Source organism: Onychostoma macrolepis, chromosome 11 (assembly GCF_012432095.1).
Source record: "Onychostoma macrolepis isolate SWU-2019 chromosome 11, ASM1243209v1, whole genome shotgun sequence".
Classification (NCBI taxonomy): domain Eukaryota; kingdom Metazoa; phylum Chordata; class Actinopteri; order Cypriniformes; family Cyprinidae; genus Onychostoma; species Onychostoma macrolepis.
The window spans coordinates 24,330,111-24,350,180 of record NC_081165.1 but is presented as its reverse complement, the minus strand read 5'-3'; the positions used below and the strand labels follow the sequence as shown (position 1 = coordinate 24,350,180).

General features: G+C 36.7%; 1 protein-coding gene across 1 annotated transcript in view; it reads left to right on the top strand.

The window, feature by feature from the left end:
- wdr18 (WD repeat domain 18) overlaps window positions 1–20,070 on the top strand; it is a 79,793-nt gene that overhangs the window by 28,878 nt on the left and 30,845 nt on the right. Inside the window, exons 5-7 of the mRNA XM_058791516.1 lie at window positions 258–401; window positions 9,461–9,525; window positions 10,782–10,906. Coding sequence (XP_058647499.1) covers window positions 258–401; window positions 9,461–9,525; window positions 10,782–10,906 — 334 coding nt within the window. The remainder of the gene's footprint in view (window positions 1–257; window positions 402–9,460; window positions 9,526–10,781; window positions 10,907–20,070) is intronic.

Genomic DNA, 20,070 nt, shown 5'->3' with positions numbered 1-20,070 from the left:
GATGAAATAGAGCTAAAGAAAAAGAAGAAAAAAACTTCAGATTATGATTTATACATTAATTTTGTGTGTTCTTATAGGGAGAATATTTTATTTTTAAAACAGTTTAATCAAAACTGTAGTTGAATTGTCTAAAGGTTAAACATATGAAACCAACTAAGAACTTGGCATGTGTTTCAAGCTAGGTTATTAAAAGATTGTTGTTTTCATCTTGGACATTTTTAATTTTTCATTGGTGTTTCTCTCTCCTCATGCCACAGGTCTGGGAGGTTTCCTCTGGGGAGATGCTCCTGTCCGTCCTCTTCGACGTCGGCATCATGTCAGTGACCTTTGACCCCTGCGAGTATTTCCTTTTCTGCGGAGGCAGTGATGGCAATATTTTTCAGGTGTCTCTTTGCAGCACGGTAAGCACTTTAGACGCCGGCTTTTCCTGATCAGTGCCATTTATTCATGTCCGATGAGACCTTTGCAATAGAGTTTTTGTCACCATTGTGAAGTTGTTTGAGATGTTAAATTGGCCAATAGCACATGGACAAGCAGCCTGTTGTGGTTTCATAAGAATTAATGCACCCTGTCTTATCTTCACTGCATTAGACGGAGAAGATTACAGTAATTTTAACTGGACTCCTGCTTGGCAACGATTAGATGTAAATAGTGTTGAGTCATTTTCTGTCAAATCTTCATTTCTTTTCTTTTACATAGTCCTCAGAGTAAACTTAGTCAATTTCAGTTTCTGGTGTGAAACGTTTATATGCTGATCTTTGTGATCCTCTGTCCTGATCCTTCACATGTCTCCTCAGCACTGCTGAGTACTGAAGTGAGTGGTTATTTTTTTATTTTTCTGGTGAGCTGTCTGTTTCAGTCCAGGTCAGGGCATCTTAGAGAAAACTCTCTGTGCTGGAAGGCAAAAATGAATGTGAAAAGAATGCGTTTCCTCACATTGTCACCTTGCTTCACCTTTACACTTCTCTCAAAGGGAATTTAAGATGAAACGTATGCAGGTGTCATGGCCATTGTCAGTTTCACTTAAAGCCCATGCAGTTTTGCTGGATCATTGGAAGTAGGTTATTCCCCAGCGGTGCCTTTGGCTTTGAGAAGATATGAGGCTCAACCATCGGAAACATCTATTTACGGAAAACATTGCTATTGGGAAGTTTGTGGAAATTGTATTTTGAGGAGACCTCAGATAATGCATTTACTCATCCTCATGTTGTTCCAAACCTTCTGTGGGAGATGTTTAGCAGAATGTTCATGCTAGGGGTGGGTGATATACCGGTAGAGACAATAAAAAAAAAAAAAAAAAAAGTAAAAAAGACATTTTTCAGTTGACAAATTGTTGTTACACTCTTGCATGACATGCGTTGCTGTGCTGAGTGGTCACGAAAACTTTTAGTTTGCATGCGTTTTTAAGCATTGCAGTTTAAAAACAAGGGATTTTAAGCCGTTGAAACTAGGGGTGTGCGATATTGACAAAAAATAATATCTCGATATTTTCTGGGCTTTTATCAATAACGATTATTAGACGATATTTTGCTGAGTGTGTTATTGTGCTGGTACCTTAGGACTGCTGTGGACAGCTGACTCCTTTTTGATATTCTTCATATTTAGTGTGGTGGTCAGATAGAAATGAATCTTTTCCAATAAGTTTAAATAGATTTTTACATTTTATGGGCAATTTTAACCTTTTATAAAGCCTATCTGTAAATTAAAATAATAAGACATTTGGGCTGTTACCAAGCAAATGAAATCAGTATAAACAAAATTAATCTTTGCAGTGCAGAGGAAACACAGAAGCTGCATCTGAAGTGGCATTTAGATGCATTTACTCACTGTTTAATGCAGGACATGAATGCATTTAACCTGCAATTACACATGCATAAATAATGTTTTGATATATTAATCATAAAACATTCAATAGAAACTTTAAATGTGAAATTAAAACCGCCAGTAGGTGGCAGCAAGTCACTGTTAATAAGTGAGTCATTGCGATTGAACCGAATCATTTAAACGGTTGATTCATTCAGGAACGAATCACCGTCATGTTGCTCAGAGACCCAAAACAGCGTTGTGGGTTGTGACTGTGTTTGGAATTAGTTTTGTTGTCGAAATAGTGCAAAAACAGGAAATACAGTGTCTACTGGTGCAACGGATCACAAAACTCACGGTTCGGATCATACTATGGATTTTAAGTCACGGATCGGATCATTTTTCGGATCAGTAAAAAAAAAAATTGTGCTTTTCATTAATTACTAAAAGCTTACTTCTATACCACAGCAGAAACGACTAGCTTATCTACTAAAGTCAGTAATAAAACAAGAACAATTAAATTACAAGCATAGATGAACAGCCTACAACATAAAATTATAAATAAAGACGGTAACAGTAGTATTCAAATCCTGTGTGTTCCTGTGGCTCAGTGGTAGAGCATTGCGTTAGCAGCGCAAAAGGTCGTGGGTTCAATTCCCAAGGAACTCACATACCGATTTAAAAAAATAAATAAATAAATGTATAGCCTGAATAGTAAGTTCGCTGTATAGTAAGTTCACTAATTGTATAGTAAGTCGCTTTGGATAAAAGCGTCTGCTAAATGCATAAATGTAAATCAATCTTTGTTAAAGCTGTGGTGTTGTTTGATTAGCAGACAGAAGCAGGTATTATAGGCTGCTGTCACTTTAGTGTGTGTGGCTGAGCACAGAAAACGGTTCACGAGTCCCGATTCGACTTTAGCAAGACAAAACACGTGCAAATTATAAACTTTCACTCTATGATAATAACAGTTAATCCGCGAATCACATGCAGTGCCGAACCGTGGGGACTGGTCCGTACGGATCATCTACGATCCGTTGCACCCTAATAGTGTCTAAAATGTAAGTCTCTTAATTAACTTGTTTATTGAACTGTTGTAAAAAATCAATATCACATTTGTAATCATGGTCATTTTTGGAGAAAAAACAGCACTCTTTGTGTGAAATAGATTAACTATATGAAGTGGTAAAAATTTATACATTTTCTGCCCCCATGACTTGAATTTGTGATTATTCTAAATATATTTTAATAGACTAAATCATGCAGTGAAAGAACACACTCTAAATGTGCACTAATCTAGACTTCACATAATGTATGCGTGCACTCTGTAGGTGTGTTTTGTTTGATTTTTGCAAAATACTCGATAATGTCAAATCGCACATCGTTAAAACAACAATTAAGATATTATCGCAGACGATTGCACAGCCCTAGTTAAAACCCAATCAGCAGCAGTGAAAGAGGACTCATTTAGTAATATGCGCTCACTGTCTTAGAGGTGCTCATAGGTTAAATACACAAACTTGTATGTGTCAAAATGCCTGTCTTTGCAAGTATCCTCGTAAAAAGTAATTTAAAGGGGTCATCAGATGCACATTTTCCATAAGTTGATAAGATTCTTTAAGGTCTTAATGAAAAGTCTGTAACATAGTTTGGTTAAAATTTCTCAATTGTAGTGTAAAACAACACCGTTTTTACCCTGTCAAAAACAGCTCTTTTCATAGCAAGCTGTTTCCTTGCATGTTCCTTTAAATGCAAATGAGCTCGGCTCACCCCGCCCCTCTCTTTCGAGCAGCTGTCTGAGAGAGGGTAAACTTTAGCCACATTCATCGTGAAACTTGCTAACGAGTACATTATTAGGAAAGGCGATTTGCAAAGATTCATTAAAAAACCTTAAACTCACTTCTGGGGGTGAAGTTGGATCACATAAACGCATTTAGGTAGATCGGGGGGCGCATTCCCTTCAAAATCAAAGGTAATCGGGAGTAAATGACAACTGCTATGTTCATTATTACATCCGAAAACAAAACACCTCAATCGCTTAGGAGCCATTCTTGTCTACTCCTGGGGCCTGTACCATGAAGCTGGTTTAGCTGGCTAGCCAGGTAAGTTTCAGTTTAGTTTGCGCCAATTCTGGGTTTTAGGTACCATGAAAGTGGCTTGGCTTTTAGCAGTGTTCATCGCCATAGTAACTTGCGCTCCACAGCTAACCTGCTCCGGGGCAGGTTATGTTCTGGTTTAGAGATCTCAAACCGAAATTTGACCAATCAGCTTCAAGCAAAGTGAAGGCATGTGATTGGCTCCTCATTTCTGATGTCACACTTTCATGTGCACGCGCTCCATTAACTCAGCATCAAGCCTGAGTTGATAGAGAAAGTTGATGATCAGCTTCATGGTAACAACAAAGCCGGATTGGACTTTGGTTTTGTCAACTTAAAACTAATCCTGTAACCCTGAGTTTGTTCAGCCACCATCATGGTACAGGCCCCTGCTCCGGCGGTGAAACAATGGCGGACTGATGACAGCTCTCTCAGGGTGGGTCTAAGGTAAAACACCAGTGTCGATCAACAATCGTGGAAGGGGCCTGGGTCTGTGTGATGTCACATGGACAGGCATCTGAGAACGGCTTGATATGAGAAAGGGGAAATGATTAAACGAGATTTAAAAAAAAAAAAAACACTGGGTGGATCTTTATCATTATAGGGTGGTTGTGTACACACACTGCCAACTCACATTTATGTTCAAGCTACTTGTAACAGTGCATGTGGCATCCGAGGACCCCTTTAAAGTGCCCCTATTATGGATTTTTTAAAATGACAGAAAACTAGTTGTAAGTCTTTCTAATACAGCGGCTGAGGAAATGATGGCAAATTTGGCATCTTCCTGTCTTCCAGCCAATGTAATTAATATCTAGATATTTTTTCCTTCAATCTGTAGATATTTTTTCCTCTTTTGTAAGGTCATAGACACCCTTTCTTTTTCTTTTGCTTTTAGAGCAAATGTGAAATGCAAAAATTAATTTGTTGTAGTTTCCGTTCATTACTATAAAGGTTTACCCAGCTCTGTTCTGCTTCTGAGAATCCTGGAAATGAGAACATGATCCATAATTGTTGAAAAACTCCCTTAAATGATAAAAGAAGGAAGAAACATTTAGAAGAAACAGCATTTTCTGGTCAGAACTTAATATGATTTGTCTTATAGCTCTCACCATATCATAAAGTATTCCTGAGCTCATATTGAGAAACTGCAAACCTAACAGGAGATGCTAGAGGCACAATTTTTTATGAATAAACTTGTTTCTTCTTGAGGCAGTGTTTTACGATTGAAGATTTCTTTCTTCTTTTTGTTTGTCTGAATGCGTTTTTTAATTCAGTGTCTGTGAGAGAGAGACAGCATGTGTTCCTGCATGTGTTTCTAAATGCCTTTAAACTGAGGTGAAACTGCGTGCGATTCATTCCCAATCTGTCCAGATGCATTCATCATGATTCTTAAACATTAATCAGGGCATTAATGAGCTGGTACTTGCGTGCTTTTTCTCAGCCTCCCGGTTTTTCATTCTGCTCCTCGCGTCTGGAAGCCTCAGCCAGCCTTATTAGTCTACAGGGTTTCCTGATTTATTTATTTTTTCATGTTTCTAAAACCTTTCAAGATGTTCAAAGACTATTCATTGATAGACTCATATCTCTTTGACTTCTAAGGCTGGTTTTTACACTTAACACTTTCGGTCTACTGTCTTAAAGTTGATTTCACTGTAAGATTAATTGGTGGGATATAGGAAATGTGAGGAGGCTTGGAACGTGGCGTCCTGACTTCTTTCCAAAACATCGGCCCCGATCTTTGCATTCTGATTGGTTCAGACGTTTCCCTTTGAACAAAATACAATAACTTGCCAGTAAAAAATCCTCCTCTCAGGACTAGATGATGTGCCTTTATGGTGTTCAGTGATTAGATTTCATGTCGAAAATTATTGTTTATTATGCAGTTGTGACCTTACATGCGTCTGTTATGCTTCTCTTCTCAGTCCAGCAGTTTCATTGACCTCTTCACCCTGTTGAAAATGCTTCCTCAGCTCTGTTTCTTTCCCCTTGTTGTTCGGATTGTCTTGTCAGTGATGAACGAGGGTTGAATTTGTCATATTTAGATAGAAAAATACTTTTTCTGACAGGAAAGCTTAGAACTCCCTGCCTGCTTGAAGACGAAAGACAGAAAGGGAAAAAAAAAGACGCAAAGAGAAGAATACAGAGCGGAGAAGTGTGTTACTGCTGAAGGTTTTAAAAAAATCTAATCCTGTCATGGCTCTCTGACTCAGAAAGACATCTGTTTAACTTAAAAACCCTAGTTCTGAACAGCCCTGCTTTATACAAACACTTTAATGTAGCGGTTTAACTTAATTTGACTTTAAAATTTAACTATATATATATATATATATATATATATATATATATATATATATATATATATATATATATATATATATATATATATATATATATATATGTATATGTATATATATATGTATATGTATATATGTATGTGTGTGTGTGTGTGTGTGTGTGTGTGTGTGTATACACACAAACACTAGAGGTCGACCGATAGTGGATGTTACCGATAGCTAGGTTGGACCACACTGGCCGATAACGATTAATCAACCGATAGTTTTTAAAATGGATACTGAACGAAAACTAAAATAGAGCTTTACTATTTTAAAAAAAGCAGTAACAGTACTGAACCATACCTTGTAAATGAATACAAATTTAGTATTAATATTAATTATTATATTGATCATTAAAGTTATTTCATAGTGTTAAAAGAAGAAACTTTAAAATTTAAAAATGAAGCCTATTAGTAATAGTAAATGTTGAAATGAAATGAACACACTCTAATGAAAGCTGTAGAAGTATTGTTCCTTGTTAATGTTACAAATGGACTCTTGTTAAGTATTATCATTTTATTTCAACAGTCATGCTTAAAGATAGCCATCTTGAAATACCTACACAAGGCCATATTAAAATTACATGCACAAGTTATTGATATCGTATGTGTACTCTCACATTTTATTAGCTGCTATTTTAGAACACTGCATGATTATCTAATCAAAATATAAAAAAACAAAAATATGCAAGTGACCCACTGTGCAAAACCGTAGCGCTGCGTCTTGGAGAAGTCACAGGTGTCTCCCACACAACAGACGCGTCACGTTCAATTCAAGCAGCGGTCTAAAACTGTTTATTTAATCACCAAACGGACATAAGTTTGCTTCATGTGGCATAAATGAGTTTGAAGTTCGGTGTTTAAAAAAACAGAGCAAAAGGAAAGAGAACACAAGATCTGTATTACAGCTCTCTATATGAAGCATACAGACTGTATTAGAGCCACAGAAAGACAAACGTTTTGCTGAAAAATGCACAAAACATAATTTATAGCCTAGGGTGAAGTCATTATGTAAATTAACAATGATTTGTAACAAACATGTTATTTAATGGAAAACTATGTGAATGGCGCTCTATTCCGTGGCAGGATTTTCTGTCGGCTGCATTTAAATGCGCGTTTGAAGTTTCCCGCTCTGTGCAAAACAAACAACATGTGCTGTCAGTGATTTCTGCCTCTAGAGGCTGCTCTCATGCTGTATAATGACAGCATACCATTCTCAGCCACTCCAGCAACAGACGCAACACGGAAAACTATCGGCATGGATTTTTGCCGATAACCGATAGTTCCGCAAATCAACTATCGGTGCCGATTAATCGGTCGACCTCTAACAAACACACACGGTGTGCACATAAGTAGCATGTGCAGGTGCGCATGTGTGACCAAAATGCAAAGCGTAAACATGTTCAGACCGCTCATTTGCGTACTGACATGGTTTCCGGTACTGACACGCTGCCGGTTTCATAGCAAAATGCAAAACGACTTTTCATTCCCTGACACTGCTCACGCGGCAACCCAGCAGCGCAAATACATGCTTGCCAGCAATCCAACAAAATAAAAGCTTGCTAATTTTGGGTTTGAAAATAATGATAAATTTATAAAAATATCTAAATATTAGCTTTGTACCATAGTTTTAAGTGTATTATACAATAATTGCATTTTTAATTAATACTCACTTTTTATTTTAAAGTATAATTGTATTATCACTATTTATAATTTCATTTTATTTAAAAATACAAAATAAATAAATAATACTATATACTATACTATACAATAATGATACTAATCAATTCAGTATCAAATTATTAATGTTTTCGTTAAGTTGTAGCCATGTTATACTAAATTAAAACGAGGGAACAAATTAGTGTAACATGGCCACGATTGAACTAAAATGAGGGAACAAATTAATAAATTGTGGCCACAAATTAAACATTTTTGAAAATGATTTATTAATTCATACCCACTATGTGGGGCTCAGTATGTTCCAAAAAAATGTCCAAAAATATATTAAGCAGCACAACTGTTTTTAACACTGATAATAAGAACAACCACTATTAATAACTGAGAACCAATAATGACGAATAATAATTGAGCAGCAAATCAGCATATTAGAATAATTTCTGAAGGATCATGTGACAATGAAGACTGGAGTAATGATACTGAAAATTCAGCTGTACATCACAGGAATAAATTAGATTTTTAAAACATTAAAATAGAAAACACTCATTTTAAATTGTAATAATTTTTCACCATATCACCGTTTTAACTGTATTTTTGATTAAATAAATACATTCTCGGTGAGCATAAGAGACAACAATTCTCATGCACATGCCTTCCTTGTGGTAGCTGTAGCAGCTCTTTATTATGCTTTAGTGCACACAGTGGTTTCACATAGATTTTGGTACCACATTTGTCTACCATGTTTAACTGGCTTTGTTGAACAGTCTCTTCAAGTAATTTTAACCACAGACCTCCCTTTAATCATAAATCAAAAAGTGCTATTCTAAAACCCCATTAGATATTCCAGAAGGAACTCATAGCTGGAAATTGCCAATTCTCTTCTGGGTTTCACGACTACAAACTGAACAGCTCTATTGTTTGAATTATAACAAGGTCTCTCAAAACTATTTCCCCCTCCTCATCACATGGATTTTATTTCCGGACCAGTGCAATGTCTGTCTGTATTAATGTGCAAATCTGAATATGAAAGACATGCGTTTCCTTCCAGAATGGCCGGAGATCTCTTGCTGGCTTTAATTCTTCCTGTTATGTATTATTGATGCTCCTTATTGCCAGGCTTTAAAGAGGTAATGTAATGATTTGAGTCAGCAGTGGTCCAGTCCAGGCCACCGTACTTCTCCTACAGCCTCTTCCTTAATTAATGCCATTAAGTCAATCGATCAGACCATTTAGGAGACAGTCGGGGCTAAATCCCATGGTACCTAATGGAGGCTGCGGGACGGAGCGTGATTGTGTGTGTACCAGGACTGTAAGCTAATTTGCTCTAGCCGGTGATCAACTGTAAGGATTTCTTTCAGCTGCCCTAGTTGGCATAAAAACATGTACATGATCAACGAGTGTAAGATACAGCGAGACCCCAAACTCTCACACTGACCCCAAGCCAGCAGGCTTTCGTTATTGTTGACCCATGTTAGCATTTGGATCGTTTTCTCCACATTGTTGTAAATGTTTCTCCTTTGCTCTTTTTCTCTCTTTCGTTCCTGCTTGGCAGAGTTTAAGCCGGGATAAAACCTTCCAGGCGGACAGTGACGGCAATCAGGTGTTCAAAGGACACAGGTGAGGTTGTCTGCACTTTTTTTGTGACCCATGTGTCTGTCCTTGGTTATTACTTGAGGAAAAGACGTGCGTTTTTGTGCCAGAGTCCAAAGTTCAGTCAGTGAAAGGAAGAAAGGTGAAAGTTTCTGGTTTCTGCTCTGGAGCGAACTCGTATTGGATTAAACTCCTTCATTCTGTGCTTTGTGCAGAAGCTCCGCCTGTGAAGCGGTGCAGGCAGGAGGTGTAATCACAGCCCCCATTTGCGGTGGTGTTTTCAGGTTACACACAGTGGGAAACGCAGAATTGGCCAATGCTGGTGGCAGAAAGGCTGTCATTTTGGCATCGTACTGTAACACAGACGTTCATTTTTGTGAGAACTTAATGTGGCTTTGACTTACCAGTGTACTCTATATTGAATTATGTTTTGTGGGTTATTTGATTTATATGAATTATATAAAAAGACAAATAATGATATCAATCCATTCGGGGAACTTGTGTGTATATAAGATGCCTGGATAGACATAGTTATATATAAAATATAATTGTTTTACAAAAAATTCAAATAAATAATTTATAAATAACTAATTAATATAACTTATATTATTTAATATATTTTTAATATAAACATTTTTATTTTTTTTTAACTTTCTATTTATTAGTGAATCTTGAAAAATATCATAGATATTTTATAAATAGAATGTATATATGTATACTTATATATTTCTTTGAATAAATATATATTATATTAATGAAGAAAATCATTTTATTAATAGAAATAGAATACAAAACTGATTTATATTTATTAGAGAATATTGAAAATATATAATAGATATTTTAAAAATAGTGTACACACATATACACGTTTATATATTTAAATATTTATATGAATAAAAATATTCATTTTACAAGTATACATTAACAAAGACAGTAAAGACATTTATTTTACATAAGATTATTTCAAATAAATTTTGTTCTTTTGAATTTGTCTTGAAAAATATTGTACTTTCCACAAATATTATTTGTAAAAACTCTTCTTGAGCAAATCAGCATATTTGAATGATTTCTGAAGAAAGAAACCTGCTTCTCTCACATGAGCACAACATGTCTGGAGCTTGTCTGCTCACTCCCATACCATGATTTTATTTATTTATTTATTTATTTTAATACACAATATGCAGTATTTTGTTGGCAGACTTGTTAGTTTGTAGAGTAGATAAACCTGTAAATAGATCTGAACCTGCACTCTCCACTATAACAGTCTCTCTCCTCCTGGACAGAAATCTGGTGACATGTCTGTCTGTGTCCATGGATGGGACCCTCCTGCTCTCCGGCTCCAATGACGAGACTGTCAGGATGTGGGACGTTCAGAGCAAGCAGTGCATATGGTCCATCAACCACAAGGGTAAGCATCAAGCGCTCTCTCTCTTTCTCTCTGCATGATTCTCTTGTCTACAGGCTAGATCTGCTCTATGTACAATCACCTCTCAAGCATCCCAGCATCCTTCAGTGCTCAGCCAGGCTCACTGACTCTTTCTTCCTCTCTGGCAGCTTGTAGACCACTCCAAGTTGACGTGCCATTGGACACCTGCGTCTCTTTCAGTTTAGGTGTCTGATCTCTCGTGCTTCGGCCGTGACTAGCTGGCAGTAGCGCAGGAATGATGAGATTCTGAAGAGATAGTGACACAGCGTGCTCTGTTTTGGTTCTGATCCGTGAATGCATTCTGTCAGTGCTGCGTGTGTTTGACAGTTCACCCTCCAAGGAACAAAAAAACAACCTCATTTTCCTTTTTGGGTTCCCTGGGTTAGATTTTTTTCTCTCTCTTCTTTCTGTCAATTATGGTCATTGTGCAAAAATGGAAAAAGGAAAATTCTAGGACACTGTCGACAGGAAGTCACTGTTTGGCCCTGATAGCTTTCTATTGCTTGTACCTGGGCTAAAAAAAACAAGCTTTTTCTTCTGAGAGGACTTTTCTTTTCAGCTAATATTTGGTTAATGCCAAATAGGTATTTTGGCTTTATTTAATTAGTCAATTAGGGATGCACGATACTGGATTTTTGCCGATATCCGATATGCCGATATCTTTAACTCATTTTGGCCTATGCCGATACCAATATATTTCCTTTTGTTTGGAAACAACACCAGGTCTCTCCTGTGTAGAAATTATAAGCAAAATATTTTTAATTTTGATTAGTTTTTAACAGGAACTTATTTATTAGAATTGAATAAAAAAATAATGAAGGTTTGAAGCTTTGAAAATAACTATAAAATATAGCTACAAGCAGCAATGACGGGGCCAAGCACATCAGCGGCAAAATGAGGATCTAAGCATAGCATGTAGCATCAGACCAACTTCAGCAATGATTAATTGAAGGCATTTTAAGATTATTGTAGTCCAAATGCCTGAAAAATCATTTAAAACTACTAGTAATCCGACTGAATGACTTTTCACTTTTGACCAACAGGTGGCACCGTTATCAAATCAATGTGGTGTGTTCTGTATGAGGTGACTATGGCACACACAAAGTTTGGTGTCAAAATGCCAAAGCATTGCAGAGATACAGCCTCAAGTGTCATTTTGGCATCATAACTCAAATTCGTTGTTGTGGTATGTAAAAACGGTTTTATCTATCAACACAAAATCCAGTACTTTTTATCAGCATGGTCTGATGATATGATTCGATTTTGGTGAAAATCGGAACAATGGTTGAGGAGGAGTTTGAAAAAATAGGTTTTCAACATAAATCAAAATTTTAGACAAGAAGTTTGGCTGACTATGGCACCATTGCTATCACTGTTCTCAGCATGACCCAGGGAATCTATTAATACCAGTCTCATTACAATAGGTAAAATACACAGAAAGCTATTAGCATTTATTTGAAATTTCATTATAACGTTTGACCACAAGGTGGCACTGTCTCAAACCTTTTGAGTACCTTCAGATCATGGTTTCGATGGTACATACAAAGTAATGGTACACCAATGCATTGGTAAAATATAGTATTTTACATCATAATATTGTATTGTAGTCAATGGAAATTTCATGTTTTGTTCAATTGTAGCGCCACCAAGAGGCACAATCCCACCAAATTTTTCTTGTGTCTCATTTTGTTTTGGAGTTATTGACATTTTTATATACGAGATGAGAAAAAATGACTGTCGACTTTGTTTGCATTTTTGTACCACTTACTATCAAAATTTTGGCACTTGGGCGTTTGCATTTAGTCAACACGCTATGATTCTGAATTTCCTATGGTGGTTTCGAGTCGATCTGAGTAACGGTTTCTAAGATATTGCCAGCTGTTTTTTAAGCGCTAAAGTGCAACGCTGCACAAACCATAAGGCGAAACCTGGCAAGTATGGTACCGCTGGACTCGGCAAGGATTCAGGAGTCTAAAAAGGTGACTCCCGTGAAAATAAGTCGACCACACCTAAAGTTATAAGCATGTGAATATTTGATTTTACCACTAGGTGGCACTGACTCGAAACTTCTCAGGCTCCTTCAGGGCATCGTACTGATGACCCATACCAAGTTTCGTAACAATACGTCAATGCGTTCGTAAAATATAGCAGTTTACTACAAAATTCAACATGGCCGACGCCCAAAATGGCTGACATAGGAAAATTGGATATGGTTGGACTCGGCATAATTCACCGAATCTAATGAAAAAGTTTTGTGATTTTTGGCCAAACCATTCACAAGTTATAAGCAAAAATATGCATTTTTCATATCTCCTAGATCAGTGGTTCTCAATTCCAGTCCTGGGGGCCCCCTGCTCTGCACATTTTGCATGTCTCCCTTACTTAACACACCTGATTGAGATCATCAGCTCGTTAGTTCAGTTCATGGATCTCTCTCCTAACGAGTTGATGATCTCAATCAGGTGTGTTAAGTAAGGGAGACATGCAAAATGTGCAGAGCAGGGGGCCCCCAGGACTGGAATTGAGAACCACTGTCCTAGATGGCACAGCGCCGAAACACTGCAGGTAGCCTCAGGTCATGCTTGTTATAACACACACCAAGTTTGGTCTCAATACGCCAAACCGTTGCGGAGATATAGCCTCAGATCCATTTTTGCGTGCTTTTCGGCAAATTCGTTAGTTTGGTATTCGAAAACGCTTGGTCGAATCGACTTGAATTCCATAACTTTTTGCCTGCATGGTCTGTAGATGATCTAAAACAATTTTGGTGAAAATTGGACGAACCGTCTAGGACGAGTTCGAAAAAGTATGTTTTTACGAACAATTGAAAATAGCAAAAAAACTAAACCTTACGATTTTTGAATTTTGGACTTCATTCGACTTGAAACTCCAAATTTGCTGTGGTTACTATTCACACTGTCCTCTATCAGTGTGCCAAATTTTACAACTTTCCCGCAAGCGGTTCTATGGGCTGCCATTGACTTGCGACGGAAGAAACGGAAGAAGAAGAAAAATAAGAATGCTAACGGATATAATAGGTGCCTACGCACCTTCGGTGCTTGGCCCCTAATAAATTATATCAATCGCTGCATTTTTTTCCCCCAGAAAGATGCAGTGTTGACTCTAACATTTTATTTTAAGATTTAACATTTGTAGATGGTCTAAAACAAAAGAGTTGTAAAAATTCTGAAAATCTTTTAGAGCTCATGATTTGTTTAAAAAATAAAACATTACACATGAATGAATAAATCAGTATATATAAAATTATTTAATTAACAAGTGTCATGTTTGTGATTTTTTTATTTATTTATTTTTTTTCATGTAAGCTGTAGCTTATGACCATTAAATCAAAACCTACTCATTATTTTATGACATCAATTACTGCTTTATTTAATCAGAAACACAGTCTAAACGCTATTTGTGTAGGCTATTTTACTATTAATTTAATTAGAAGTAGGCCAACAGCGCCCCCTACAGATTACAACTCCTTCCCGAACGGGAGTTAGGACCCAGGGGAGGCTGCCGCTGCTGCTTTCACAGATTAAATGCAGTGATCCAAAACAGTCGATCTAGTGCTGGGCGGTATGACCAAAAATTTATATCACGGTATTTTTCAAAATTATACCGGTTTCACGGTATATGACGGTATTTATTTTTTTCATGCATGACCGGGTGTTAACCACATTTTCTACTGATTGAGAGAGGAAACACTGCAGTTGATTGACTTAGAATGCCCTATTTTACTGTCATGATGAGCGAATATTGTAGAAATATTCCACACTAAACAGTGACTAAACACGACTCGTTAATACATGTTAACCAGGAGTCACTCTCATTTATAATCGCGACATTGTCTGCTAAAATCAACATGCGTCTAACGTTACACTAAAGAGCGGCTATGCGGTGGTTTTGGCTATATTACTTTTTTGTCTCATGCAGCGCACTGCCTGCGTCTGAGTAACAAACTAAAAAAAAAAAAAACAACAAACAATAAAGTGCATAATATTAACATACGAACTATGCTCATATTTATAATTCCAAGCAGTCAGTTAGCGGCAGGTGCTTGGAAACGCTGTTTTGTACTCATTTACTGACGAGTCTGCTGCGGTACAGCCAGCTGAATGCAGTGCTTCTCAGCCGCTAGCTGCACAGAACAGACGCAGAGAGAGGCGACGCTGCGCCGGGAGTCAGATCTCGTGCTCGCGGGGCAGCACTGGAGACATCTTCCAACTGAACCATAGCTAAGGTTTATCCAAAAACGTCGTTAGGTTTGTCAGTTTGTATATTCTGTGAAAAAAAAAGCCGCTAAAAGGGTCTGAAAGTTGCTAAATATAGTGCTAAAGTCGCGCTCGTGTGTGTGAGACGCGGGAGCTAATGGCAGCGGGCGGTGGATATTGTGGATGAGTTCTTCTGTGTCATCACGTTCAACTAGTTCTACAGCTTCAGAACTTTCACGCTTAGTAACACATACAGCTGTGTTCTTGCCACAATGCAATAGTGAAAAGAGACCCCTCTCAAACGTGTCGCGTTCCGAATGTTATTTAAATAACACCGGTATTGCGGTATTTTAAAAATTCATATCATAAGAAAAATAAACACCGGTATTCGGTATGAACCGGTATACCGCCCAGCACTAAGTCAATCTAATCATCATTCAGACAAACTTTGCTTAAAGAATGAGCCACACTGCTGACGTGATCTAATCACTAGCACACCCTGAGCACATGTGAGTTAACCCATTCCTCTTTTCGGCAAGACATAGGCCTATCGGCATAACTTTTCATTATGCCGATGCCGATATTTACATTTAAAGCCATTATCGGCCAATTCCGATATCACTCCGATAATATCGTGCATCCCTAAAGTCATGAAAAACTAAGTACTATGTAAAACTAAGTTTGTATTATATATTAACAAAACTGCTTCAATACGTTTTTTCTAAAATAATAATAATATTAATAAAAGAATAAAAAAAGATTGTCGTAAGGTTTTTCATCTCTTTAATGAGTCTTTTTTTTTTTCTTTGTTATGGTACTATTGTATCACCCTGACAGTTTTGACTTTATGCCCCAAAATTATCAATTATTTTTTTAATTCAGAACAAGATATTCATTGTAGAACAGGTGTAATCATTGTATGCATGACTATTTATGTTTACATTTTCTTTTACTTGTTTCATATATTTTTGAATAAATAGTATAATATATTTGAACAGAGGTGGGTAGAGTACCCAAAAACGTAAAAAAGTAAAAGTACAAGTTCTTATATAAATTATTACTTAAGTAGTAAGAGTAAAAGTAACAATTCTATTAGTTATTTTAGTAAGAGTAAAAAAGTATCCAATGAAAAATCTACTCAAGTAGAGTTACTACATACATACATATGATGATAATAATAATAATAATAATAATAATATATATATATATATATACCAGGGCTTGCAAAATCGCTAGCCCGACGTCCCGGGGCTATTGTGTTTTCCAGTCGGGTTACCAAAATGTATCACAGCCTGCCCGACAGGCTACCTTAAATACAGATCTCCTGCGGGTCCTTAAAAACTCTGAAAGTGAGTTGTATCAAAATTAAGGCCATAAAAAGTTTTAAATATGTTAAATGGTGTAAGAAATGTCTTAATTATAATTTCAAGAGGTCTTACAGTTGGGGACGGAAAGACAAAGAGTCGCGATACGGCAGGATTAAACTTCAAAAGGCAATGATGTCATTGAATAAATATGAGCGCTGCACGTTTCAAGTCAAAACGCTGCGCGGTTGTCTTTATGTGAATGTATCTGAAGGTAACCGACTGTCCTCAGAAATGTGTCGTTGGCATTTTAATTTCATTTTACCTATAATTCCTGATAAAGCAGCGTTTATGAGCTCTGAGCTGCTTTGTGTACAGCGTTTCCGGGGAAACCGCAATATTTCAGCGCTCCTAAAGCGCCACCTCGTGGCAGAGAATGAATCTGCATTTCCAATAAGCCTTTCTTACTGTTTATGGTCAGATCAATGCAGATATCAACTCATGTTTTTATGCAACAAACACATAGAGTTGTAAATGAGAAAGAAGTTGATGTGCCTTCTAAAAATCTAAACAATTAAGACAGTAATATTTATACGTTTTAAATTTATATGTTTGATTGATCCCTTTTCATAAAAACGGCCTATAGCCTGAAACGCTGTTGTATAAGATTTTTGTTTTTGTGGAAACCTGTATCTGAACTGTAAATCATGTAATTTTATGGCTCAAAACTGTATGTTACCATAGACATTGTCCAACCCCGCTCATTCTGTGTTCATTTTACTTGTGCAGCTCTTAAAATGGGTCATAAATTGCAGAATTTTTTTAAAATATATTTAGATACCCTGTAAATAGCGAAATAAAATTCCTGCCTTCATATTTGTTGATATTTGTGTATTGAAAATATTTTTGATTGACATTTAAACTCCTATCTGATTTTCTATATTAAATAAAGAAAGAAAGAAAAGAAAAGAAAAGAAAATAGTAATTTTTTAATTCGGGCTAGTTAATTAATTTTCGGGCTACCAAAATCTGAAGAGTACCTGCCCGAAGGGCTACCAGGGATTTTGAAATTTTGTGAGCCCTGTATACAGGGCTTGACATTAACTTTTTTGCTCACCGGCCACTATGGCTAGTGGTTTTCCAAATTTACTAGCCACTCAGCATTTTCACTGGCCATAATTTTGTTGTTGGGAAATTACGTTTTATGAGACTTAATACTGCATGTAAAAATGAACTTAAATTGATTTCCAGGTCATTTTTGACCTATTTAAAGGGCATTTTCCCTAACCGTCTTAAATGCATGCATCATCTTTCATATCAAATTCTTACATTTGATTAATAATTTCACTTAAGATAATATGGGGCTGTTACCAATCATATGAAATCAGTATCTACAAAACCGATCTTTCCACTGCAGAAGAAACAGAAGTGACTGGAGCGGCATTCAGATGCATTACACAGATGGTTAAGTGTAGCTGAAATATAGCACAAATGCATGCAAAATTCTAATTATTAGCATAAATAATGTTGTGAGCTCCATATATATATATATATATATATATATATATATATATATATATATATATATATATATATATTAGGGCTGGGCAAGTTAATGCGTTTTTATCGCGTTAACGCATTAATTAATTAACGCCGACAATTAGTTTATCGCGCGTTAACGTACTTTTGAAAGTCCGTTGCTCACTGCGTTTGAATACACATAGATAGACTGTAATAATACAACCGAATACAACACAAACCATGGGTCACAGGAGGGGTGGGATGTTTATCAGTAGGCTACTGGCTGCTTGGGATGAGCGTCATCACGCGTCTCAACCAATGAAAGCATTTGTTGTGTGCCTAAGAGAGCTACAGCGCGAAACAGAAAATATCTGGTGCGGACAGAAAAATGGAAAAAGGTACCGAAATCTTAAATGGACATTTTTATTTTAAACCTCTTCCACACGGTGGAGTTGATAGAACTAAAGCTATTTGTAACCACTGCAAAGCTGAATTGTCTTATCATCGGAGTACTTCGAGTCTGAAGTATCACTTAAATGCAATGCACACCGTTGATGCCAGCAAATCACCCACCCAAACAAACAGTGGAGGAAGGCTTCAGCAGACTACATTGGATGCAGCATGTGGGAGAACTATAGATAAACAAAAGAAAGACAAGCTAACAAATGCCAGTACGAACTTTTGTTCATACAGCAGTACTTTGAAAGAATAAAATTATGCAATACACTACTTTTGATTTCATTATTGAATTTTGCGCATGCTGCGATTAATTGCGATTAATCGCAGAAAATCATGCGATTAATCACGATTAAAATATTTAATCGTTGCCCAGCACTAATATATATATATATATATATATATATATAGTGGTCCATTCATAAGGACAGGCACTTGCTTCATTCTTGAATGAATCAGCTGTCTGAACGAATCCTTTGAAGGCATGCTTCAATGACTCATTAATTAAGACAGTCACTTGCTGCCACCTACTGGTGGTTTACATTCATAGTAGCCTATCTTTGCATTTTTTCCAATATTTCATATTTGTATATGAGGAAGAAAAAAAAAAAAAAAAAAGTCCTGCTCTACAGTTTGGTTTTATTGTTGCATATCGGCTTTTGCTAGAAATATGTATAATTTATAGAAGTATATTTAATATCATTTTATGAACATAAAATGGGTTGCAGATGCTATTTCATGTTGTCTTTATTTTCTTATATTTTACTTTGAATTTAATTTGAACTATAACAACTGATAAGCTGTGAATCTGTATTCCTGATACTGTATTAATAACACTCCTTCAGCACTGCAAATATCTTTCAGTCTTTGAATGAGTCAGTGTGAAGACCTTGGCAGTTCTGATGGACTACTGAATTCTCTCTCATTTTTCTCCCGTGAGGTGAAATCACTAATTAGCTCGCTTCACTCTTTCAACATACAGATGAGCTTTGGTCGTCCTGGGTTACGGGCAGGAGGATGAAAGAATTTTTCCATTAATTTCATTCCAGCAGACTCTAGAGAAACTCACATTGCCAGATTGCATTGCACGGCCACCAGTCCTCAGCATGTTGTGGTATTTCCAGTATTGCTATTGAGCTGTTTCTCAACACAATTGCTTCATGCTCCACGTTTTTCTTTACTTGATCAATTATTTTGTTGAAGAAAAAAATCTATTGCTGGAAAACTCTGAGGTAATTTGTCAGATGTGGAGGTGAAGGGCAAACGTTATTGCGATCTGAAAAATCAAGCTGATGAATTAGTTTTCGTTCTCGCCATTGTTGCCCTGGTGGTCAATGAGGGCTAAAGGACCACAGATGTCAGGTCCCTTTGAGCAGGCAAGAGCTTTTTGAAGGCCATTGAGGGCTCTTGAATTGAACAAATTAGTACCGAATTATTGTGATAACCCCTAGCCTCTAGTTCATTATCTGTCCTCTCGACTTAGAGAAAGGGAGGGTGAGAAGAAGAGGGCGAACGAGTGAGCGGAGCTGTGGGGTTGAAGCAGATTTTGTTCATATGTTCTCAGATTGATGCAGGCTAAATTACCCCATTGACTTTGAGGGCCTTTGATCAAATACCTGCTGTAATTAAACAGCTCTGAGAGGCTTAA